Genomic DNA, 26,490 nt, shown 5'->3' on the forward strand with positions numbered 1-26,490 from the left:
AAGACAGAACAAACAGACAGACACTAACCATGGCCAGTCAGGCTCTCCGGGTCGAGGGTCCCTCGGGGGTCTTGGGGATCCCAGATGAGCCCCCAAATGTTATGCCCAGAATTCGTGATCCCCAAAGACCACTAGGGAGCCGAGTCTGATGCAAAAGCAAAAGAGCCTTTATTTGAGCTAGCTCGAGCTCAATCCCCTACCTGCACCGACGCAGCAGTGAGATACCAGGGAGAGAGAGCAAGTTTCAAAAGCACAAAGGTGCTTTTATAGGGGTCTAGGGGCAGTTGGTGAGGTAACGGCTGTGGCCTCAGCCGATTGGCTGGGGAAGGGTCGTGGCCTCGGCCGATTGGCTGGGGAAGGGTCGGAGTCCTGTTACACAGGTCGCTGGGTGTGTTTTTTTTTTTTTTTAATTTTTTTTAACGTTTTATTTATTTTTGAGACAGGGAGAGACAGAGCATGAACAGGGGAGGGTCAGAGAGAGGGAGACACAGAATCTGAAACAGGCTCCAGGCTCTGAGCTGTCAGCACAGAGCCCGACGCGGGGCTCGAACTAGCGGACTGCGAGATCGTGACCTGAGCTGAAGTCGGACACTTAACCGACTGAGCCACCCAGGCGCCCCTCGCTGGGTGTGTTTTGAATGGGTGAGCGGGAAGTTACTCAAGGGGAGGAGGCGCGGTCTGAGGTTTCTGCAATTTTCCCGGAAAAGGGGTCATGTCGGGGACATAGTCACTCAAGGTGGAGGACACAGAACAAGATGGAGTCGGCCGGCATAGGCCCGCCCTTTCAGAGGGGCCCTGTGGCAGCGGGAGGGAGTCAGACCCGCTGTCGGAGGGGTGGCTCCGCAGAACCACAGCGTTGGGTGTTTGCACGGAGCAAGCAAGTTCCCTGGCAGGAACTGGTTCCCTTTGGGATTTTGCCTGGGGGATGGGCGAGGGAGATGGCGCTGGCGAGCGCCTTTGTTCCCCGCCAAACTGAGCTCTGTCTTCCCGGGGCTCAGCAACTCTCCCTCCCTTCGTCCTCCAGCCTTCCCGCTTTCCGAGCAGAGCTGTTAACTTATGACCTCCCAGATGCTAAGTCCCGCTTGCTGTCGGAACACACTCCGTCTGGCCCCTCCGCTTTTGCAAGCCAAACTCAGGGGCTCTGCTTGGCCGGCGGGCCGCCTCTCCGCCCCAGCTCCCTCGTGTCAGTCCGTGGAGCGCGCACCGCCTCGCTGCCCTTCCTACCCTCTTCCGTGGGCCTCTCATCTGCGCTTGGCTCCGGAGACTCCGCTCTGCTAATCCTCTGGCGGTTTTCTGGGTTATTTAGGCAGGTGTAGGTGGAATCTAAGTGATCAGCAGGACGCGCGGTGAGCCCAGGGTCCTCCTATGCCGCCATCTTCCGATGATCCCCATACCACTTCTTCTTTATCCATTTGACATTGGGCTCTTTCCATAATTTAGCTATTGATAGTGCTGTGCCTATCAGGTGCATGTGCCCCTTCGAATCACTTTATCTTTTGGATAAATACCTTGTAGTGCAATTGCTGGGTCAAAGGGTAGTTCTATTTTTAATTGTTTGAGGAAACTCCATGCTGTTTTCCAGAGTGGCTGCACCAGTTTGCATAGTCACTGGCAGTATGAAAGGGAAAACCCTTTCTCCACATCCTCACCAACATCTGTTGTTTCCGGAGTAGTGAATTTTAGCCATTCTGACTGGTGCCATTATGGTTTTGATACGTAGTACCATGATGGTGAATGATGTTGAGCATCTTCTCATGTGTCTGTTAGCCATCTGGATGTCTTCCTTGGAAAAGTGTTTATTCATGTCTTCTGCCCATTTCTTCACTCGTTTTATTTTTTAGGGGGTCTTGAGTTTGATGAGTTCTTTATAGATTTTGGATACTAACCCTTTATCTGATATGTCATTTGAAAATGCCTCCTCCTATTCTTGCCTTTTAGTTTTGCTGATTGTTTCCTTTGCTCTGCAGAAGCTATTTTACCTTGATGAGGTTCCAGTCATTCATTTTTACTTTTGTTTCCCTTGCCTCTGGAGACACATCAAGTAAGAAGTTTCTGTGGCCAAAGTTAAAGAGGTTGTTGCCTGTTTTCTCCTCTAGGATTTTGATGGCTTCCTGTCTAATGTTTAGGTCTTTCACCTGTTTTGAGTTTATTTATGTGTATGGTGTAAGAAAGTGTCCAGGTTGGTTCTTCTTCATGTTGCTGTCCAGTTTTCTCAACACCATTAGCTGAAAAGGCTGTATTTTTTCCATTAGATATTCTTTCCTGCTAGTCAAATATTAGTTGGCCATACATTTTTGGATCCATTTCTCTCTTCTGTTCCATTGATCTATGTGTCTGTTTTTGTGCCATTACCATACTGTTTCGATGACTACAGCTTTGTAATACAGCTTGAAGTCTGGAATTGTGATGCCTCCAGCTTTGGTTTTCTCTTTCAACATTACTTTGGCTATTCAGGATCTTTTCTGGTTCCATACAAATGTTAGAATTGTTTTTGCTGGCTCTGAAGAACAGTGGTGATATTTTGATAGAGGTTTCATTGAATATGTAGATTGCTTTGGGTAGTATTGACATTTCAACAATATTTGTTCTTCCAATCCATGAGTATGGAACATTTTTCCATCTTTTGTGTCTTCTTCAATTTCTTTCATAAACTTTCTATACTTTTCAGTGTATAAATTTTTCATCCCTTTGCCAATTTTATTCCTAGGTACTTTATGGTTTTTGGTGCACTTGTAAATGAGATTGATTCCTTTATTTCTCTTTCTGCTGCTTCATTATTGGTGTATAGAAATTCAACCCACTTCTGTACATTGATTTTATATCCTGCGACTTTGCAGAATTCATGTATCAATTCTAGCAGTTTTTTGGTGGAGTCTTTTGGGTTTTCCACATTGAGTATCATGGTGTCTGCAAAGAGTGAAAGTTTGACTTCCTCCTTGTCAATTTTGATATCTTTTATTTCTTTGTGTTGTCTTATTGCTGAGTCTAGGACTTCCAACACTATGTTGACAAACAGTGGTGAGAGTAGGCATCCTTGTCGTGTTGCTGATGTTAGGGAGAAAGCTCTGTTTTTTCTGGTTGAGGATGATATTAGTGGTGGGTATTTCATATATGGTTTTTATGATTTTCAGGTATTATTATCCTATCCCTAGTTTCTTGAGTGTTTTTATCAGGAGAGGTTGCTATATTTTATTAAATGCTTTTTCTGCATCTATTGAGAAGATCACGCTGTCCTTATCTTTTTTTTTTTTTAATTAATGTGATGCATTACATTGATTGATTTGTGGATAGTGAGCCAGGCCTGCATCACAGGAATAAATCCCAGGTGGTCATGGTGATTAATTCTTCTAAAGTATCGTTGGATCTGCTTTGCTAGTATCTTGTTGAGACTTTTTGCATCTATGATCACGAGGGAAATTGGTCTATAGTTCTCTTTTTTGTGGGGTCTTTGGTTTTGGAATCAAGGTAATGCTGGCCTCATAGAATGAGTTTGGAAGTTTTTCTTCCATTTCTATTTTTGGAACAGCTTCAAAGAATAGTGTTAACTGTTCTTTACTTATTTCATAGAATTCCCCTGGAAAGTCATCCTGCCCTGGACTCTTGTTTTTGGGAGATTTTTGATTACTGATTCAATTTCTTTACTGGTTATGGGTCTTTTCATGTTCTCTTATTTCTTCCTATTTCAGTTTTTTAGTTTATATGTTTCTAGGAATATCTCCATTTCTTCCAGATTGCCCAATTTGTTGGCATATAATTGTTCATAATATTCTCTTATTATTGTTTCTATTTCTGTAGTGTTGATTGTCATCTCTCCTCCGTCTTTTGTGATTTTATTTATTTGGGTATTTTCCTTTTCTTTTTGATTGATCTTACTAAGGGGTTATCAATTTTGTGAATTCTTTCAAAGAACTAGCTCCTGATTTTGTTCATCTATTGCTGTTGTTGTGGTTGCTGTTGTTGTTGTTTGGTATTGTTTATTTCTGTTCTAATCTTTATTTTTTCCCTTCTTCTGCTGGTTTGGGGCTTAGTTTGCTATTCTTTTTCCAGCTCTTTAGGTGTGAAGTTAGGTTGTGTATTTGGGACCTTTCTTCCTTCCTTAGGAAGGCTTAGATTGCTATATACTTCCCTCTTATGACTACCTCTTCTACTTCCCAAAGGTTTTGGGCTGTCAGTTTTTCCTTTTCATTGACATACATGTACTGTTTTAATTTCTTTGTTAACCTATTCATTCTTCAGTAGGATATTCTTTAATCTCAAAGTATTCATGGTCTTTCCATATGTTGTCTTGTGGTTCATTTCAAGTTTCATAGCGTTATGGTCTGAAAATATTCAAGTTATCATCTCAATCGTTTTTTACTCTTTGAGGGCTTATTTGTGTCTGAGTACGTGATTCTGGAGAATGTTCCATGTGCACTCAAGAGGAATATGTATTCTTCTGCTTTAGTAGGAAATGTTCTGAATATATCTGTTAAGTCCACCCGGTCCAGTGTGTCATTCAAAGTCATTGTTTCCTTGTTGAGTTTCTGCTTGGATGATCTGTCCATTGCTATAAGGGGTGTTAAAGTCTCCTACTATTATGGTATTATTATCAATGAGTTTCTTTGTGCTTGTGATAATTGATTTATATATTTGGGTGGTTTCATGTTGGGCACATAAATATGTACAATTGTTAGATTTTCTTCATTGATAGATCTCTTAATTACAATATAATGCCCTTGCTCATCTCTTTTTATAGTCTTTATTTTAAAATCTAGTTTGCCTGATATAAGTATGACCACTTCAGATTTCTTTTGATGACCATTAGCATGATAGGTGGCTCTGCATCCCCTAACCTTCAATCTGTAGGTGTCTTTAGACCTAAAATGAGTCTCTTGTAAACAGCATATATATGGGTCTTGTTTTCTTATCCAATCTGATACCCTACATCTTTTGATTGGAGCGTTTAGTCCATTGACATTTAGAGTGAATGCTGAAAGATATGATTTAGTGCCATTGTGTTGCCTGTAGTGTTGGTGTTTCTGGTGATGTTTTCTGGTTCTTTCTAGTCTATGTTCCTTTTGTTCTTTTTTGTTTTGTTTTGTCTTTTCTTTATTCAAAGACTCCCCTTTAAAATTTCTTGCTGGGCTGGTTTAGTAGTAACAAACTCCTTTAGTTTTTGTTTGTCTGGGACATTCTTTCTCTCTCCTTCTCTTTTGAATAACAGCCTTCTGAATGAAGAATTCTTGGCTGCATATTTTTCTGATTTAACACGTTGAATATATTCTGCCACTCCTTTATAGCCTATAAAGTTTCTCTGGTTAGATATGCTGTGAACCCGATCTGTCTTCCGTTATTGGTTAAGGACTTTTTTCCCCCTCCTTTCTGCTTTCATAAGTCTTTCCTTGTCTCTTTATTATGTGAATTTGACTATGATATGCCTTGGTGATGGTCATTTTTTGTTGAATCTAATGAGAGTTCTTCATGTTTCTTGGATTTTGAAGTCTGTGTCCTTCCCTAGATTAGTAAAGTTTTCTGATATAATTTGCTCACATAACCTTCAGCCCCTTTTTCTCACTTTATCTTTTGGGACTCCTATTGTTCTTTTTAATAAATCACTGAGTTCTCTAAGTCTTGTATTGTGATTTTTTTGCCTTTGTTTCCCTCCTTTTTTCTACTTCATTATTCTCCATAATTTTGTCTTCTATATCACTGATTCACTGCTCTGATTCATCCATCCCTACCGTTGTGGCAACCATTCAAGACTGAATCTCTGTTATACCTTTGTAATTTCATCCTGACTAGATTTTATTTCTTTTTTTCTCTGCATAAAAGGATTTTACGGTTTTTTCAACTCCAGCTAGTATCCTTATAATCGTGGTTTTAAATTCTAGTTCAGATATCTTACTTATATATGTGTTGATTTCATCTCTAGCCATCATTTCTTCCTGTTCTTTCTTTTGGGGAGAATTCTTACCATTTTGGAGGAAGAAAAAAATTAATAAAATAAACATTAAAAATTAAAAACAAACAAAATTCAAATAAAGGAAGGTAGATACTAGGTGTGTTTTGGTCTGCATGTTGAAAGAAGCTTGATAAAGAAAAAAAAGGAAAGAAAATAAAGACAAAAAGGTAAGAAAAAGATTAAAAATTAAAAAATATTTATATAATAAAATAGAATAAAATGAAATAACGAAAATATAGGATAAAAAAATTTTTTAAATAAAAAATAAAATAAAAACAATGAAAATAAAATTTTCTTTTTCTGTATCTGTATCTGAGAAAGAGGAAGAAAAGAAAAAAAGAAAGAAAATAATTTAAGCAAAACAGTAGCAAAGAGAATGCACAAATAAATGAACCAGTTAACAGATGAAACCCAAATGAAGTTACATCTAGTTTCCCCTAGAATGGAAACTATGAAGCATTCTATTGTCCTTATGCTAAGCAGGTGGAGTGACTTCTGCTGGTCTTCTAGGGGATGTGATTTTAAACACAGCTGGATGGCGCCTGGTGTAATGGCTCCATTCTCCAGTAGGTGATGCTATTTAGCTTATTGGGGTAGATCAGTGTGGCTCAATGAACATGTGCACATACATGTGCATGGGAGAGGTGGAAATGACTTCACCCAGCTCTCTAGTCTCTGGCACAGGATCTTCACGCTCTCACTGGCCTGTGATCAAGGACCCCTCCTTTGTCTCAGGCCTGCATCCACTCCCCACCTGTTTCCTGTCTGTGTCCAATCTGTCCACCTGACAGGTGGCACCTCCCTCCAGAGTTTTATCTCAGATGTGGTTGTGTTTCAGAACCTCACACTTCAGAGACTCCTGAAGCTTGGACCTGCAATGACCCTCTGGAGGAGGGTCTCACTGAGCAATGGCACGTGCCAGCTTGCCCCAGAAAATGCTCATGCAATCACACAGTGGCAGAGGTTCAGAGATTATGGAAAATCACAACACACACTCTGGCATCTTTGTCCCAATACCAGCAAACGTGGCTGCTCTCAAGGGTCTGCTGGACTTTTGCCTGTGGGGAGGCTGTATGGCCTCTACCAAATGAACTCCAAGCAGGGGAACCACTTCTCATGTGGCACTTGGACCCCACAGATTGCACTACCTGCCCCTGGGGATTTGCTGTACTTCCTCACCAGAGCACCATCAGGCACTGAGCTCTGGCACTTCAGACTCTGTGCTCCACTGTTTAAAAAATCCTGGTGGTATTGAAACCCTCTCTCCCTTTCAATGGTTTTAGGGAACAGGTTTCTTGTTCATTCCCCTGCGACTGTTTTCACTCTCTCTCTCTCTTTCTGTCCAGCTACTTTCGAGTGAGTGCTTTTCTTGCATGATCCTGATGTGCTACACTCTCCTCCTTTCTCTTTCTCTGTCCCCTCTTCACAAAAATAGCTCCCTGCCCTCGTGACTTTTCTCTCCCCCAGTTCACCTCTCTGCACCATGTATCTGCCAACTTCTGTGGCTCATGTTATGCAGATTGTTGTGTTAATTCTCATATAAATTTCCTAGGTGTTCAAAATGGTTTGGCGGTGATCTAGCTGTGTTTCAGGGATGAGACAAGCTCAGGGTCTCCATGCTGCTCTGCTATGTTAACTCCTCCCCATTCTTTTGGACTTTTAGACTTTTAAATTGGCTTTTTAGATGATTTTGAAATTAGAGATAATAATGTTTTCATAGTCTCTTTGTACTTTTACCCTCAAATACATCTGCAGGTCAATATGAATTCAAAATAAATTAAGTAGTCCTTGTTAAAGACTTCGTTGATGACACAGGTGTTGTACCAGTGATTCCCAATGGCTTGGACATATGGTGTATAATAATTCATTCTTCTGAAACACTTACTCTGGATGCGATCCATTTATCCTATTAACATAAAACCTCCTTTATACTTTTTGTTATTGAACTATCATGTGTTCTAGGAACAGAGATGACTTATCAACTACAATTCATCAATAGGAAACCTGAGATCTTTGATAGGTAATCTGCAAACAATTTTCATAGTATCTCAGTGAATTAACAGGTTTAATTATTTCACAATATACAGAAATGCTTCTGTCTACATGAAGAAAGTATTTCTACTGCCTTTTACATAGATCTATCTGATTTACTTTACCCAAATGATCATCCCTGAGGTGAGGCACAGGATGTATTTCAAACACAAGACACATTCCTGGTGACAGCGTTTTTTGGACCTTCACTATATACAAATATCCTAGTTTGTGTGTGAAAATTTAGATTTCAGGCACCACTCCATAGAAATTTAGATTTTGCAGGCTTTCAGGAAGATACAGAGATCTGAAATTTGTGGGTAGTCTGTAACCAAACTTTAAGTTATATTCATTGATGGCTTCTATGTATTGATTTTAGTAGTAATTGGGGTGTGTGTGTGTGTGTGTGTGTGTGACTATGTCTCTATCTTTCTATAAAATCATTCTCACAGTTTGAAAAAGGTAGCCAATGATCTGGTCAACAGTTTCTGAAATTAACTTCACTAGAACATTCTGATCTTTTAATCTTGAATACTCTGAAATAGTTTTTGATAGCTCCAGATAATGGAGGAGTCTTAGAAAGTTTAATTTAAAAATGGTTGTTTTTGGGGCGCCTGGGTGGCGCAGTCGGTTAAGCGTCCGACTTCAGCCAGGTCACGATCTCGCGGTCCGTGAGTTCGAGTCCCGCGTCGGGCTCTGGGCTGATGGCTCAGAGCCTGGAGCCTGTTTCCGATTCTGTGTCTCCCTCTCTCTCTGCCCCTCCCCCGTTCATGCTCTGTCTCTCTCTGTCCCAAAAATAAATAAAACGTTGAAAAAAAAATTAAAAAAAAAAATAAAAATGGTTGTTTTTATGGCATATGTGTTCTGTATATTGATACTGATTTCCAGAATGTGATTATATTTCTGGCTATAAGAAACATTTGTGTTGAAATATAATTGGTATATTAGTATCTAAACAGCTAAATATTTACAGTTTTAAAAGAAAATCAGTGGGACTCTCTAGGTGAAATAAATCAAAATTTGCCAAATAAATCCAGAATGCCAAAAATTATTGTTTTTAAATATTAATGGTTTCAAGGGCAACTGCCTTATAGATTAATTATGATGTACATATATTGTTCATGAACATGGATAATTTATTTCACTTGAAAAGAATCAAATTAATTTTAAAGAGAAGAGAGAACATGTAGAGTGACAAAGGTGGATTTTTCTCATATACTTGAGGTTCAGCAGTAAAATCCTGAAACTCTCTGTCCATCTATGCTGCCAGGGTCTGTGGCATTTCTGCACCAGGGTTTTCTGCCTGCCTTTCAGGAAACGGAGCAAGTCCATTCTCCACTGTTTGCTTTCATGAGTTCCTAAGTGAGACAAGCTGTATTGGGATCCTGAGACATTCTGATGGGAAGCCAAGCATCACTTTGGGTTAATAAGATTCAGAGAATCTACCAGTGCCCAGAATGTTCATACCTATTGGGAAGAATAAATGAACAAAAGATTCAGCTCTTGCCTTCTGACACTGTCAGACCATCTGAGGATATTGTGGTAAAGGGCCAATTAGTTGTTTCCTACAGAATTTTTCTTAATTTACCAAGAGTTGACTAACTCTCTTAATTTTTTAAAAATGTTTATTTCTTTTGAGAGAGAATGAGAAAGCAGGGGAGGGGCAGAGAGAGAGAGAGACAGAGAATCCCAAGCAGGATGAAGGTTGTCAGTGCAGAGCCCAATGAAGGGCTCAATTCAAAGAACAGCAAGATCATGACCTGAGCTGAATTAAAAATTGGTTGCTTAACCGAGTCACCCAGGCATCCTTGACTCTCTTTCTTCTTATTCTTCTTCTTCTTTTTTTAAATGTTTATTTATTTTCGAGAGACAGAGCGTGAGCAGGGGAGGGGCAGAGAGAGAGAGGGAGACACAAAATCTGAAGCAGGCTCCAGGCCTTGAGCTGAGCATCCCTGACTCTCTTAATGTGTGCAGTGCTAAAACCTTTTTCTCAACAAATTCCTTGACACATCATTAAAAAAATTACAGTGACAGAAAACTTTAAGATTTCTTTAGACATATTAATTAAGAGCTAGCTGTTTCTAACTACATAGTCAATACATGACAGGCTCAAGCACTACTTTCCACAAGCTCTGTCTTGCTTGTATCTAAATCCATAACTTCCTTGCGATATGCTCAATGAATATTCTCCTGTTTTACATTAAGCTTTCACATGAATTGTAAAGTCCAAGTTTCTTGCAAAGATTTCTTTGGTAGATTATCATCAACTGAATCCCGTAGATTGTGTAATGAAAAAAACAAGTTTATTCAGAGATATTTTCATGGAAAAATTTACATTCTTCATCTCAGTCTAGTAAATAGGACAGCTCTGACTCCACTTGTCTTTGTATTTTAACAAAGAAAGGCTCTGATTTCTCTATTGATATTCGGTGGCAACTTTTAGATGGAAGTGGTCATTGCACTTGAGAATAGAGCCAATTAAAGTTTTCTTCTTCTTTTCATGAAATTGTTACTTATTCTCAATCACTGTATTCAATTAATTATTTTTAACTTCCTTTGTAGCATATGAGAGGGACGTATAGAAGAAAAGGAGCATCTATTATGAAATCAAATGTTTGTAATAGATCTGCAGTTTATCATGCAATTTTCTCAGTTAGTCAGAATCTTGAGCTGAAGTAGAGTCTCTTATCATTCTACTTGACATGGATTTGGGGTAAAAGACAAGAGTTAAAGTAATTTATTCCATATCATGATCTGATATAGAGACTATAGGAGCAGTAACCAATGGCTTTAACGTTCTGAATAGCATATCAAATAAGCTTTCCATAAGCTCTTTTTTTGACAGCTTTGTTGAGGGATTATTTATATACCATAAAATTAACCATTTTAGGTGTATGACCTACAAATACTTAATAATTTAAAGTTCTGCAGCCATCAACAGAATTCAGTTTTAGAACAAGTCAATCAACTTTCTAAGGTCCCTTGTGCCCTTTGCCACTTAATTTCTATTCCCATGCTCCAGACCTAGTCACACACTAAGCTATATTCAACCTTTACTCATTTTTCTTTGTCTGAACATAGAGGTTAATTTTTTTGGTGGCATGTATTAAATGTGGTTCATTTTTATTCCTGAATAGTAATTCATCATGTGGTTAGACCTCATTTTGCTTATTCACCAGTTGTTGGACATTTGAATTGTCTTCACTTTTGGCTACTGTGAATAATACTGCTATGAACATTCATGGATAAGTCTTTGAGGGAACATAGGTTTTCATTGTTTTTCAGTACACACCAAAAAGTGGAAATGCAAAATTGCTTTCCAAGGACTGTACCTTTACGTCAGCACCATTTGAAAGGATTCCCATTTTTCTAAGTCCTCACTAATGCTAGTTATTTTCAGTCTGTTTGACATAGCCATTCAGGAGGGTATGAAGTGATATGTCATTTTGCTAGAAAAAGTTCAAAAATATTGCAGATGGATACCAAATCAGAATTTCAAATAATAGCAATGTGCAGAAGCATATTGTCATCTGAGTCAAAAGCAATATCAGTGATTGTTAAAATTTGGATATTTTAATTAACATGGATTTTATTTAATTAATTTTTATTTTTTTAACTATTGCATTAAAATGTATTTATTTTGATCGATGAGATTTAAAGGTGCCTCTTTAACTATTGTGTCAGATGTTGGTGCCCTAATCACCTCTGTATAGTCCTTGAGACTTACTTCAAAAGGCTTTCGGGGGTTCTTGTCCTCCATCCCCCAAAACAATATATATTTGCCATCTGCAGCTTCGACTGACACCTCTAGATTTTGCATTCCTTCATATTTTTGTGCCATAAGTATACATTAGGAAAAAAGTGGATAAACACTGATCTAAGGCAAACTCAGTTAAAAGGTTACATTAACATTTCCTAGTCAAAGTATAATCAGGAAGAGTTATCAATAATATCTCTTACGGATGCAAAGGATTAGTTCATTTATTGTACTGCCACAAACTCCAAAGTTACATGTGCCAAGAAGCAAAGAGATGCATTCTTGGATTCCAGGAGAATGGTGTGTGGGTTTCAATATTCATGTGCTAGCCCATTATTTATGTCACAACAGAGAGTAGGTATACTACCTCAAGTAGATCACTGTGTTTGTCTTTCAGAAATATACATACCAGGCAGCAAAGGTAGACATTATAGGATTGTATATCAAAATGTCAAAATGACACACACACTTCCAGAAATGTAGGGAATAATTTTAGAGAGACCACTGAGTTCTTACTTGGTAAGGAAAAATTTTCACTAATGACACAAGGAGTACGTGTTTATATAAATATGTAAATGGGAATGACATTACCTTGGTGCTATGTCAGGGTAGCAGAGATACAGAGGGCTGCCAGAAAGATACATGTGAGGTTATAGGCTTTTCTTTCATGTCACCTTTTCTGGGCAAAGCACTTCATAAAAAGGGGGGGAGGGTAAGGTGGCTTGGGAATGCATGATGTGCATTCATGAGAGCTTCAAGAAGATTGTAGAGGGATTTGAAAGAAAAATTTTAAATAACAGTGGTGCGCAGAGCCATCTTCAAATCAGAGGTAAAAGGGTAAAAAGGATAAATTGGTAATATTTTTAAATTTGGACGTTTCATTTAATATAGATTCTACCCTATAAATTTTGTTACAACTGCATTAAAATATTATTTATCTTAATAGCTGAATTGGGTGCCTCCTTAAATTTTGCAGCCAAGATCAGTGCCTCCCTCGCCTTACCTTAGTCCTTAGTAGGTCCAAAAGGCTTTCAGGGTTCTCTGGCCTTCATCCTAAGAATACTAAGGAGAAAAGCCTATAGATGGAACCATGTGGAGCTTTATTTAAGGGGGGATTCTTTGTATAAATGAATGTGCTAAGGAAATGAGAAGGAAGCCATATTATTGCCCCAAGAGATAGTTAAGCTTAAAGCAATTAAAGGCCCAGAAATAACTTAGAATGTAGCCTATTACCACTTGCACAAAATGTGCCAGTGCTCTGCACAACACTGTGGACCATACCAACCCAAATATATATAAACACAGGATATAATTATTAAAATAAAATAATTTATATGCTAGATTGGGTGGTGTCTTTAATAGGTTGATTCTTGTGGAAGTCAATCTTTTCAGAAAGTATGGATATTGTATATTTTCCACCTATATAGTTAGGGTGATGAACTTCTTGATATGAATTTGGAAGTATCTTCTGATATTTAAACTTTGTTTTCAAAGTCAGGCAGATCTATCTCTATTTATCTAAAGGCCCTTACAACATTAGGATCTGTTACTAGAGGTATTTGCTTTAAAAGGTAAATATTGATGGTAAGGCCCTGAACATGACCTTAAAGGAAAGTGTTAGGTACATTCTCAAAGATATACATTAGTGACTGTCCTTTTCCTTGCTATTAGTAACTAATTTATGGGATTATTTTGAGATAGAAAATACCCCTATCCCCATGTAGTTTTTATGAAAGGAGATTGTTATTTCTCTGGCATTGCTGTTCCTTTGATAATGAAAAGACACACACACTGAGCCAGCCCCAGAGAGCTTGAACACAAGGGGAAAAAGTGAAGAGTTAATATTTCATACTTAATATTTTGATCCACCACTGAAAGTTAATGCCTTGCATAAAATGAAAATATAAGAGATGCTCTGGTGGAAAGGTGAGAACTAAAATAATTGGCTCTCCTACTAACTGGGAGCTTTCAATCATTCACTTAATCTCTGATCCTCAATTTCCTCATCTGTAAGGTGGGTATCAGAATACTTCCTGAACATGAAAAGTTTATTCAAAAGGAAAATTAATAAACACAGTCAAGTTGGTGAGTTACCACTGAATTTATTCACAAGGCTTTGTCTACAAATTTCCCCTTCTTTCCTGATTGACATCCCCACCGCCACACACACACAATGAAATTATACAGGACAAGCGTACTGCCATGGGCTGAATATATGTGTCCCCCCGAAACTCGTACGATGAAATCCTAACCCCCAAGGTGATGATGCTAGGAGGTGAGCTATGGGGAGGTGATGATTGGGATTAGGGCTCTTATAAAAGCAGACTTGAGCTCCCTTGCTGCTTCTGCCATGTGAGGTCACAGTGAGAAGACCACGAAGGAAGGGGATTCTCTCTAGGTACGAATCGGCCAGTGTAATTATCTTGGACTTCCCAGCCTCAGAACTGTGAGAAATAATTGTCTCTTGTTATAAGCCACCCAGTCTGTGCAGTCTTGTGACAGCAGCCTGATTGGACTAAGACAAATACTGCTCCACTTCCTTGTGCCATTGAATCCATGAGAAAACAAAACATTTAGCGGTGCAGGTGACATCCCTTTCAGCTGCCATTGCACAAATGTTGCTTGCGTTTATATCTGTGGTAGCAAAACTGCCTCAAGTTAAAACTCTTTGAGGGGCATCCCAGCTCCTTATTCCCTGTTTGATCACTTGTGGATTTTCTTGCTATTGCATTGCAGGTCAAATTCTACCTGGGCCCAGAGCACCTGCCTTCACTGCCTCAACGGGTGGTGTTCCTGAGGGCACTTCCCATTCTGCATGCAAATCTCAGTCTGTTTCCTGAGATAACTCAAAGTAAAACATTTTATGAAATGATTTCAATTAAAACACTCTGAGGAAGGATTTAAGATAGTGGAGTAGTATGGAGACCCTTAGGTTGACTCCTCCCTGAAAGGCAGCGAGATCAGCACCAAACCATTTTGAGTACCTAGGAAATATATCTGAGGAATAACACAACAATCTTCATAACTTGAGCCATGGAACTTGGCAGGAACCAGGTACAGTGAGTTGAAATGGGGGAGAGAAGAGCCATAGAGAGAGGGAGCCATTTTCACACAGAAAGAATAGAGGAAGAGAAAGGGGGACAGAGTGGTGCATTGTACCTTCACTTGTGGGGTTTTTGTATTTGTCCCAAATTTATAGATGTGTGAAAGATGGGCTGGAAGGGGTTTATGCCATCATCCTGGAACCAGAAGTAGAGTGATAGAGTTTTGATCCTAGGATATTAAATGGGGTTTGGGCAACTATCATATCCTTTAAGCTCTTCTCGAATGAATTGATCTCAGATAAATCATGGCCTCCCTGTAAAGTTATCACTGTTCCAGTATGAGTAATATTTTCGTAGCTATAAATAAGCACCTATAATTGTTCTTTGGAATCTGGCCATTCTTAGGTTCTTTGCCTACCTTGTCCTTTATGCCTGCTTTTTCCTACCTCATCTCTACCTCAGGGATGCATGGGTGGCTCAGTCAGTTGAGCAGTGGACTTCGGCTCAGGTCATGATCTTACTGTTCGTGAGTTCAAGTCCTGCATGGGGCTCTGAGCTGACAGTGTGGAACCTGCTTGAGATTCTCTCTCTCTCTCTCTCTCTCTCTGTCCCCATCTGTCTGCCTCTCCCCCAGGCGTGCTTTCTCTCTCAAAATAAATAAATAAACGTTAAAAATAAATGAATAAGTAAATAATTAATAAACCTCATCTCAGTCCCCCTTTAGGTAAAATTCCAAAAAGAAAAGCCTCCTTGTTTAACATTTTTCATTCAACCATATTGAAATTAGAGTAGTAGGGGTGGCATCAGTATCTTGGCAGCGGAAGTTGTTCTTTTTCTCTCCCCTTCAATATATGTCTAATTGGACAACCATGAATAAATGAAAGTACCTCTACCCGGCATACAAGGAGACTGAGAGATCCATCCAGGTGCATCCAAAGTGGGTGGATTGAGAACCAGAGAGGCTATGGGGCCAAAGGGCCAAGGGAGGTGCAGCAGCAGGAGCGGCAGTGCTGGTACCGGCAGAGGAGGCAGAGGAGGTGGAAAGCAAAGGTGGTAAGTGAAGTCCTCCCGACTGCTCAGGTGCAGCTGGAGGGGCCTGTTGCCCTTCAGCAGCACCTGGGTTTCCCGGAAGAGAACTCTGCGACTGGGACAAAGGACGGAAAGGGAAGAAGGCAGAGAAAGAGAATTGACAGAAGATGTGTTCTGCTGTCTGCCTTGGTATTTCAGGAAGAAGTTTGGGACCTCTGAGATACCTTCCACCCATCCCAGTGTCCTTGGGCACACCCAAAGACCCAACTGCTAAGCTCCACAATCCCTTGGAAACAGAAGTAAAGTTTCTCATTGCCAATCTGTTTAACTGTTACAATCAAAGTAAACAAAGCCCTTCCTACATAAGAATGGTGTTCAAACTTCAGGTGAGATGGCAAAGGCATATTTCACCCACTATGAAAAATATACTAATAGGGTATCACACAGAAAAAAAGGACAATTCTCCAGCAACCAAATTCAAAAACAAAGAATATTGTGATCTTATTGATATATAATTTGAAACTTTTTTTAATGAATAAATCAATGAGCTACAAGAAAACTTAGAAGGCAGTTAAGTGAACTCAGGCATAAAATTAATGAACTGAGGTACTTTACCAAAGAGACTGAAACTATAAAAAAAGAACCAAACAATTTCTGGAGTTGAGGGACTCAGTAAATGAGATGAAAATCCATCAGGAAGTATTGGAAATATAACAGGTGAGATGGAAGAGAAAATAAGTTATCTGGAGCATATGAATTTAGAAATGATTAAAGTGGAAGAGGAGAGAGAACTAAGATTTCAAACAAAAGAAGAAACCCTATGTGATGTATTAGAAAAGCCAATAGAAGAATAATGCATATATCAGAAGGAGAAGAGACTAAAGGGGCAGAGTTTATTTAAAGAAATAATTTGGGGGCGCCTGGGTGGCGCAGTCGGTTAAGCGTCCGACTTCAGCCAGGTCACGATCTCGCGGTCCGTGAGTTCGAGCCCCGCGTCAGGCTCTGGGCTGATGGCTCAGAGCCTGGAGCCTGTTTCCGATTCTGTGTCTTCCTCTCTCTCTGCCCCTCCCCCGTTCATGCTCTGTCTCTCTCTGTCCCAAAAATAAATAAACGTTGAAAAAAAAAAAAAAATTTAAAAAAAAAAAAAAAAAAAAAAAAAAAAGAAATAATTTGCTGAGAGTTTCCCAATCCTGGGGAGGGAGTAATATACAAGTTCACAGAGCTAATGGAACACTTTATTATCTTAATGCAAAATGACAGTCTCAAAGACACATTATAATGAATATCTTTATTAAGATAAAGAACTTTAGGGGCAATGGGAAAAAATAATTAGCCCACAATGGATATCTCCCCCTCAGGCTATCAGCAGATTTCTCAGCAGGAAGTCTGAAAGCCAGGAAATAATGGAGTGACATATTCAAAGTATTATAAAATAAACACGCCAGTCATGAATACTCTATCCACCAAAGGTGTTCAGATATGAAGGAAAATAAGGGATTTCCCAGACAAACAGAAGCTGGGGGAGTTCACCACCTATAGACCTACCTTGCAAGAAATGCAGAAAGAACTCTTCCAGCTGAAATGCAAAGGCACTAGTGACACACAAAAAATGAAATCACACAAAACTCTGATAAAAGTGATACGGACAGTAAAAAATTGGAAGATTAACTTTGTTTAAGAATAATTTGTAAAACAATTATAGAATAAAAGTTAAAAGGAGAGAGCATTCGAAATAATGATAGACACTACAATTGGTTAGTGAATTCATTGCATCATAAGAGGCAATTTGTGACATCAAAGATGTTAAAGAGGAGGAGGGAAAGGGTGGAACCATCATAGGTAAATAAATATGAATTGTTAGCAAAAGAAAAAAAACTAGTAAGTTTTATGTAAGGCTCAAGACAATCATGAAGCAAAAATCTAGAGCATACAGAAAACATTAAAAAAAAAGAAAGGAAGAAAAGCTAAGGGGTGCCTGGGTGGTTCAGCAGGTTAAGCATCTGACTCGGTTTTGACTCACAGTTTTTGAGTTCAAGCCCCTCATTAGATTCTGCACTGAGACAACTGGGATTCTCTAGTTGTCTCTCTGCTCCCTCCCGTGCTCATTCTCTCTCTCTCTGTCTCTCTCTCTCTCTCCCTCTCTCAAAATAAATAAAGAAATTTTAAAAAGAAAAAAAGGAAGACTAAGCAAGTAATGAGAAAAACCACCAAGGTACAAAGGTAGATAGAAAGAGAATAAAAAAGAACCGATATAGATAGAAAATAACCAGAAAGCAAAAGGTAAAAGAACACTACTAATCCTTACATATTAATAACTATCCTAAATGTAAATGGATGAACTTACTAATCATACAGCACACAGTGGCTGGTTGGATGAAAAACAAACCAAACTACATGTTGCCTAAAGGAGCTTTATATATCAGCTCTAAGGACATACATAATTTCAAAATGAAAGGATGGAAGATGATTTGCCAAGCAAAACACAAAAACAAAAACAAAAAACAAAAAACAAAAAACAAAAAACAAAAAAAAAGAAAGTAGGTACAATACATATATCTTATATCTTATATATCAAAAGAAATGGATTTCAAGTTGAAAGTGGCTGGGGCACCTGGGTAGCTCAGTCAGTTACATGTCCCACTCTTGATGTTGGCTCAGGTCATGATCTCTTGATCTTGAGATCAAGCCCCTCATCAGGCTCCATGCTGACAGTGTGAAACCTGCTTAGGATTCTCTCTCTCTCTCTGCCCCTTCCCCACTAGTGCACTCATTCTCTTTCTCAAAATAAATAAATCAACATTTTAAAAAAAAGTAGTAGCAGGGAAGCCTGAGTGTCTCAGTCAGTTAAATGTCAGACCCTTAGTTTCAGCTCAGATCATAATCTTACAAGGTTTAGGCCCATGCCATGCTCTGCATTTGTGGCACTGAGCCTGCCAGGGACTCTCTCTCTCTCTCTCTCTCTCAAAATAAATAAATACATATTTTTTAAATGTGGTAGTAACAAGAGACAAGAAGGTCATTATATACTGGTAAAGAGGTCAGTACATCAAGAAGATATAAAAACCACAAGTATTTGTACTACCAACTTTTAAGCACTTAATCTAATAAGCAAATACTTACAGATATTAAGGGAGAATTGTACAGCAATCCAGTAGTAGTAGGAAACTTCATTACTCCACTATCAGCAGTAGATACCTTATCCAGACAGAAAATCAAAAGGAAACATTGAAATGGAACCATACCTTAGAAGAAATGAACTTAAGAGACATCTATGGAACATTCCATCCAATATCTGCAAAGTACACATTCATTTCATTATTCTACAGCATAGGTTATAAAATAGGACAAAAAAAAAATCATAGAAAATTTCAGACTATCTTCTCTATGTATGAAACTGACAATAAGAAAGTTAAAAGATCCACAAATATGTGGAAACTGAACAGCACACTTCTGAGTAATGAATGAACCAAAAATAAACCAAAAGGAAAGTAAAACATTACCTCAAAACATATTAAATGGAAATAAAACACATGAAACTTCTTTTTAAACAACATATCAAATCTTATGGGATGCAGAAAAAACTGTTCTGAATGGAAATTTAATAACAACAATCACATATCAAAAAATTAGTAAGACATCAAATAGACTAATTTTACAGCTTGGAGAACAAGAAGTTAAGCCCAAAGTTAGAAGAAGGAAGGAAATAATAAAGACCAGAGACCAGAGCAGAGATAAATAAAATGTGTATAAGGAAAACAATAAAAAGAAAAAACAACACTAAGCTCTGGTTCTTTTTTTTTTTTTTTTTAATTTTTTTTTTCAACGTTTATTTATTTTTGGGACAGAGAGAGACAGATCATGAACGGGGGAGGGGCAGAGAGAGAGGGAGACACAGAATCGGAAACAGGCTCCAGGCTCTGAGCCATCAGCCCAGAGCCCGATGCGGGGCTGGAACTCACTGACCGCGAGATCGTGACCTGGCTGAAGTCGGACGCTTAACCGATTGCGCCACCCAGGCGCCCCCTAAGCTCTGGTTCTTAAAAGATCAACCAAATTTCAAAACTTTAGCTAGACTAGCTGAGAACAAAAGAGAGATGCATCAAATAAAATTAATGATGAGAAGAAGACATTTCAGTTGACACTACAGCAATAGATAGGAGTATAAGAGACTACTATAAACAATTGTATGCCTGCAAATTACAAAGCCTAGAAGGAATGGATGCATTTCTAGACACACATCACCTACCAAGACTGAATCAAGAAAAAATAAAAATATGAACAGACAAATGAAGAGTAACGACATTGAATCAGTAATCAACCCAATAATAATAATAATAATAATAATAATAATAATAAAAATAATAAAAAAACAGGAGCAGATGGCTATACAAGTAAATTCCACCAAACATGTTAAGCAACAACAGCGATTTGCCATAAATTCTTGCATAATATCAAAGAAGAGGGCATTCTTCCCGTCTAATTTTGTGAAGCCCGTGTCACCCTCATACCAAAACCAGATAAGGACACATCAAGAAGAGAAAACTATAAACCAATATCTCTAATGGAAAAATTCTCAACAAAAAAGCAAACCAAATTCAAGAACGCATTAACATATTATACACTTGGACCAAGTGGGATTTATCTCTGGGATGCAAGTTTTCTTCAACACACATAGCTCAATAAAGGTAATATGTCAGTAAAATCAAAGATAACACCATGATTATCTCACTAGACACAGAAAATGCAACTGCTAACACACAGCATCCTTTCATGATAAAAGCCCTTAATAGATTAAGTAGAAAAGGGTTGTATCTAGAATACTAAGAACTATATACATGACAGCCACAGCTAATATCGTATTCAATAGTGAAAGGTTGAAAGTTTTTCCTCTAACATCAGGGGCAAGACATGAATGCCCACTTTCACCTCGCCAGTGATACTAGACATCCCACCTCAAGTAATTAGGGAAGGCATGGAAATAAAAGGCATCCAAATCAGAAAGGCATAAAATAGTCACTCTTTGCAGAAGATATGATTTTATATATAGAAAATCCCAAAGAATCAATTATAAAATTGTTGACACTAGTCAACAATCTGAGTAAAACTGCAGGATACAAATCAATATATAGAAATCAATTTCATTTCTTCATAGAAATAATGAAACATCTGAAAAAGAAATAAAGAAAAGTATTTCATTCATACTAGGCATCAAAAACAAAAAATCTTAGTAACTTTCACTAGGGAAGCGAAAGACCTTTACAGTGAAAACTACAAGACTTTGCTGAAAGAAATCAAAGACATAAGCAAACAGAAAGACAGCTCATGTTTGTGGATTCGAAGAATTAATTTCATTAAATATCCATACTACCCAAAGCTATTGCACTCCAGTTCAACTTCTCCCTCTGCCCAGAACACTTGCCTTCACTCCATCATGCGTTATCCCTGAAGGCACTTCCTGGTCTGCATGCAAATCTCAGTCTGTTTCCTGTAAGATCAAAAGCAACACACAGATGCTCACTCTCACCTCTCCTGTGGTACTAGAAGTCTTAACTAGAGTCATTAGTCAAGATGTAGAAATAAAAGGCATCCAAGTCATAAAAGCAGAAGTTAAATAGTCACTCTTTGCAGAAGATAGGATTTTATAAAGAGAACATCCTAAAGAATCAATCATAAAAGTGTTGAGACTAATCAACAATCAGTAAAATTACAGGATACAAAATCAATATACAGAAATCAGTTTAATTCCTTTACAGTAAAAATAAAACATTTGAAAAATAAAGAAATAAGGAAAAATATCTCATTCATAATAGTATCAAAAACAATAAAATCTTAGTAAATTTAACCAGGGAAATAAAAGACCTGTACAATGAAAAGTACAAGACTTTGCTGAAAGAAATCAAAGAAGACATAAACAAATGGAAAGACATCTTGTGTTTCTGGATAAGAATTAATTTCATTAAAGGTCCATACTACCCACAGGCAGCTACATTTTCAACGTAATATTCATCAAAATAGCAAAAACATGTGTTACAGAAATAAACAATCCTAAAATTTATGTTTCAATGTTTAACTGTGATATGTATAGTTTAGACCTATTCATGTTTATCTTACTTATTAGTTGAGCTTCATGGATGTGTAAATTACTATTTTTCATCAAACTTGAGAAGTTCTTGGCCACAATTACTCCGAAGATTTTTTTCTGCTCTTTTTCTCTCCTTCTGTTACATATGTTGATATGCTTGATATATTCTACAGTTTCCTAAGGCTATGTTCAGTTTTCTTCATTCTTTGTTTTTCTGTTCATTTCATTCTTTTCTCTATTGATCTGTCCTCATGTTCCATGATTCTTTTTTTATCTGTCAGGTCAAACTTGTAGTTTAGATCTAGTGACTCACAAATGAATGTATTTTTTTATAGCTGTTTTCTTTGCTAATCCAGCATGTGGGTCCATTCAGAGACAGTTTTTATTAATTGCTCTTTTTTTTACTGAATATGTGTTACACTTTCCTATTTTTTGGAACATGGTACTTTTTGTGGAAAATGGAAATTTTTTGATAATACATTCTCTGGATTTTGATCTTGTTCAAGAAGTGGTTGTTCTGCTTTTTTGCATTGTTTTATTTATTTATTTATTTATTTATTTATTTATTTTGTATAGTGATTTACTAGAGTGAATTCTTATGAATTAGAATGTTTATCCTTTATGTCTATTCTGTTTAAACCACAAACTTACTGGACAGAGTGCGGAGCCCATGAAAAACAGGTCACAAAACTGTACTTGAAGAGCGAACCCCAGGACCCATCATTCCCCCTGATACAGTGCTATGAAGTCCTTGCCAACAGTGACTAAACTGAGGGGGATAATGGCAGATAAATGGTGATTGGTGCTTATCATGAGTATTACACTTGTGTCAAGCATATAGTAGAATTGGAGAAAGTGTGGGGCGCGTAGGTGGCTCAGTCGGTTAAGCCCCTGACTTCAGCTCAGGTCATGATCTTGTGGTTCGTGAGTCTGAGCCCCGCACTGGCCTCTGTGCTGACAGCTCAGAACCTGGAGCCTGCTTCAGATTCTGTCTCCCTCTCTCTCTGCTCCTCCCCCACTCACACTCTGTCTCTTTCCCAAAAATAAATATTTAAAAAATCAAAAAAAAAAAAAAAAAAAAAGAATTGGGGAAAGTGCCTAATCCTTCAAAGCTTTGTATTTACTCCTTGTAGATATGGATTTCTCCTCTCAACTTCTCAGTTGTTCACATACACGTATTCTCATTTCTGTTTGATAAGAAACAACACAAAGACTTAAGACACCAATAGTAGTGCCATTGATGTAGAAACAACCTAATAATTATACTCCTTATCTATGGGCATTAGAGAATCATGAGTGGGACAACAAATAAATACATCCCTATTTTCTGGTATAATTCAAAAGCAGAGACTTTGATCCCTGCCCAATAGCTCTGAATAGCACCCAGCTTCTTGAACCATTTACCATCCATTATTTGTGGGAAATGTATCGATGATTTTTACTAGATTATTGGATGATTTACTGCTCAATATCAGCCTAATCCCTCCCTCTCAATGAGTTCCTGATTATGGGAGCTCTGCTAACTGTTGAATCATTAAATCTCCTCCTGGAAAATTTAGTCTTTATCTGTGTCCTTCTCCATCAGCAGCAGCAGAATTATTCCTCCCACTAGCTTTTATTTCAGAAGTTAACTCTTCATTTTGAAGAACTAGTATAGTGAATTTATTTATTCTTTACTGAGAGTGAAAATCTTTTCCTTTCTCCATTCTAGGTTCTTTGGATGGTCTAATAAATAAAATGACATAAAACAGATTAACAGGAGACAAATTTAATTATATATGTATGGGAGCCCCACAAAGGCATACAGAGTCCAAAACAATATGACAATTGAGGCTTATATACCATCCTAAGAAGAATGAGGTAAAAGGGTAGGGTATTCAAAAAGGGGGAAGACAATTCACAGGAAGTTGAGAAGAGCTCACTTTTGGTTAACAGATGTTTGTCCTGCCATGTGGTTGGAGTTTTTCAGAAATAAAAAGTTATATGTGGGAGTAGCTCTCTTCATGGTAAAGGTACCCTCATCTAGATTCTTTTAAGAACTTAGGAAAATATAAAAAAGATTCTGTGTCTGCTCATTCTTAATTGCCTTTAGCTAAAAAAATTCATATGCAAAATTGGTACTTTTAGAGGTAACATAGTATGCTTCCTTTCTCCTGTCTGAACGGTACAAATCAAAAAATTTTTTCTAATGTTTATTTATTTTTGAGAGAGAGAGAGAGAGAGAGAGACAGAGCATGAGTGGGGGAGGGGCAGAGAGAGAGGGAGACACAGAATCTGAAGCAGGCTCCAGGCTCTGAGCTGTCAACCCAGAGCCCAATGCGGGGCTCGGACCCACGAACTATCAGATCATGACCTGGGCTCAAGTTGGATGCTTAGCTGACTGAGCCACCCAGGCGCCCCTGAACTGTACTATTTATGCAGTTTCAGATATTTGGCAATGTTCTAAACACTAGGCTAATTGTATGTAAGCTATCAGTTCTTATGTATGAAACAAAAATATACTGCAACTCTTTGCTTAGACTTTCAATAAACTGAACCATTATATTATTTTAAATATTTATTTAGAGATTTAGGAACATATACTAAAAGAAAGATATAATTCGCCATGATAGTAATTATACTAGGATCTAATAAAAGTAGAATATAAGATGATATAATTATATTTATTTTATGAAATGATCAAGATGTTACAGGCTCATAGTTCTAGTTTTGGTCCCAAGATATGGAATTGACTACTCTTAGGGAGCCACTGCTTCTTAACACTGGGGGTTAATATTAGAACCAATGGGTATGGAGGTATAAATTGGGTTGTTTCTTTAAACACAAGAGGGCAAAGAAGAGATCCCTTAAATAACTCTGTGACAGAATAACTTATCTCCTCTCTGTTCCTCCATCCTTGCCTGTCTGGTCCCCGACTTCCTTCCTTGGATGTGAATTCATGTTGATGATTGCAACTAACTTGCAGCTTTCATAAGTCTCCTTTGTAAATAGACACTATCAATCCCAGTTTTTCCAGTAACAGTGTGACTATAAAAATATATTTCTAGGGGCGCCTGGGTGGCGCAGTCGGTTAAGCGTCCGACTTCAGCCAGGTCACGATCTCGCGGTCCGTGAGTTCAAGCCCCGCGGCAGGCTCTGGGCTGATGGCTCAGAGCCTGGAGCCTGTTTCCGATTCTGTGTCTCCCTCTCTCTCTTTGCCCCTCCCCCGTTCATGCTCTGTCTCTCTCCGAAAAATAAATAAACGTTGAATGTCCAAAACTTTAAAAATATATTTCTAAACAATCACTTATTTCCCTTTTACCTTTAATGACTCTTGGCCCAGGCTTCCTGGAATTGCTTTTGAATTGTGTGAGTCTGAAGTTCGTCTTTTGTCAGCCTTCCAATGACCAACTATTATGGGAAATAGAAAAAAAGTACACTTCAGAGTCATCTGGAAGAACCCCCAAGTCAACTAAAACCTCAGTGTTCATAAGTATCAAAATAAGATTTTCTCATAAGGCTACTGACTGATAATAATGAAAGGCAAAATATATCCATCAATGATGAGTCACAAAGTTTAATTTTCACTATCTACATATGATCCATAATTTGAATGTTTTCTTTCATACTTTGTGCCATTGTTCGCATGGTCATTATTGACAATTTAACTGCTCACACGCAATTTATCAAGTATCCTGGAATACATTCATATCTGTTAGCTCATACTTGTACCTTCTCAATTACTCTAAACAAGTTGCAATTTAGGAAATAAAACAAAGTTTAAATTACAAGTTACCAAAAACCTTATGAATAGATAACTCATACCCAGAAAGTATATAAAGAAAACTTCTATAAACATGCTAAAAGCTAAAATATTGTACTTCAGTTCCAGGGATGAAAAACCCAGCTGTATATGGAGTGGCAAGAGACAAATGTTTCTAAAGCCTATTCAAGTCAAGTTTGTATATTCATTTTTACTGTTTATATATATATATATATATATATATATATATATATATATATATTATGTATTATTTCTGATTAAGAGCATTTTTTTGCAATTACATAATTAGTTTTTAATTATTTTTCCTGTGGTTACAAAAATGGAGCACACACACATAAAACTAAGACCCATCCCATGAACAGCTGGCTCCTGGCATTGGACCAAACTCCACACATCTCAAATCCAGGATAGTAGCTTTGAGAGCCTGCTGGTTATCAGTGTTTGCGGAGAAAACAAGAAATCAATTTCTTCTCTTAGTATATGACCAACAACTGAAGATACAGGAGGGAAGATAACATAAAATTTTACTAAATTTCTTTCAAATATTTTTTTCTGTCTTAGCAGGCAACTGAAATATGGAAGACATAGACTCATTTTTATTCAAATTTAAAGGATATTATTTTTGCCGCCCAGGACTTGATATAGGCTTTCTAGAAACATTAAATGATTTTGAAATCAGAGAAGATGACGTCTTCATAGTCACATACCCCAAATCTGGTGAGTTCTGTATTCTAATAGCTAATGTAAGAATAAAATGATAACTTTTTATAATATGGTAACTCAGTCTTTTTACCAATATTATATAGAGACATATACACTTAATCTATTAGATAGTATAGAGTT

General features: G+C 37.8%; 1 protein-coding gene across 5 annotated transcripts in view; it reads left to right on the top strand.

Annotated features, from left to right (window-relative positions):
* The window catches only part of LOC112862520 (amine sulfotransferase-like), a 68,402-nt gene that overhangs the window by 17,642 nt on the left and 24,270 nt on the right, over positions 1-26,490 (top strand). For 2 of the 5 annotated variants that reach the window (XM_086707653.1, XM_086707654.1), the window contains exon 3: positions 26,209-26,364. In XM_086707653.1, the coding sequence (XP_086563779.1) occupies positions 26,223-26,364 (142 nt within the window). In that variant the 5' untranslated portion in view covers positions 26,209-26,222. Of the gene's footprint in view, positions 1-25,206; positions 25,233-26,208; positions 26,365-26,490 lie in introns of all 5 variants that reach the window. The other 3 variants (XM_025925824.2, XM_086707655.1, XM_086707656.1) reach the window with 2 other exon arrangements.

Source organism: Puma concolor, chromosome B2 (assembly GCF_028749965.1).
Source record: "Puma concolor isolate L17-30 chromosome B2, mPumCon1.1.hap2, whole genome shotgun sequence".
Classification (NCBI taxonomy): Eukaryota; Metazoa; Chordata; class Mammalia; order Carnivora; family Felidae; genus Puma; species Puma concolor.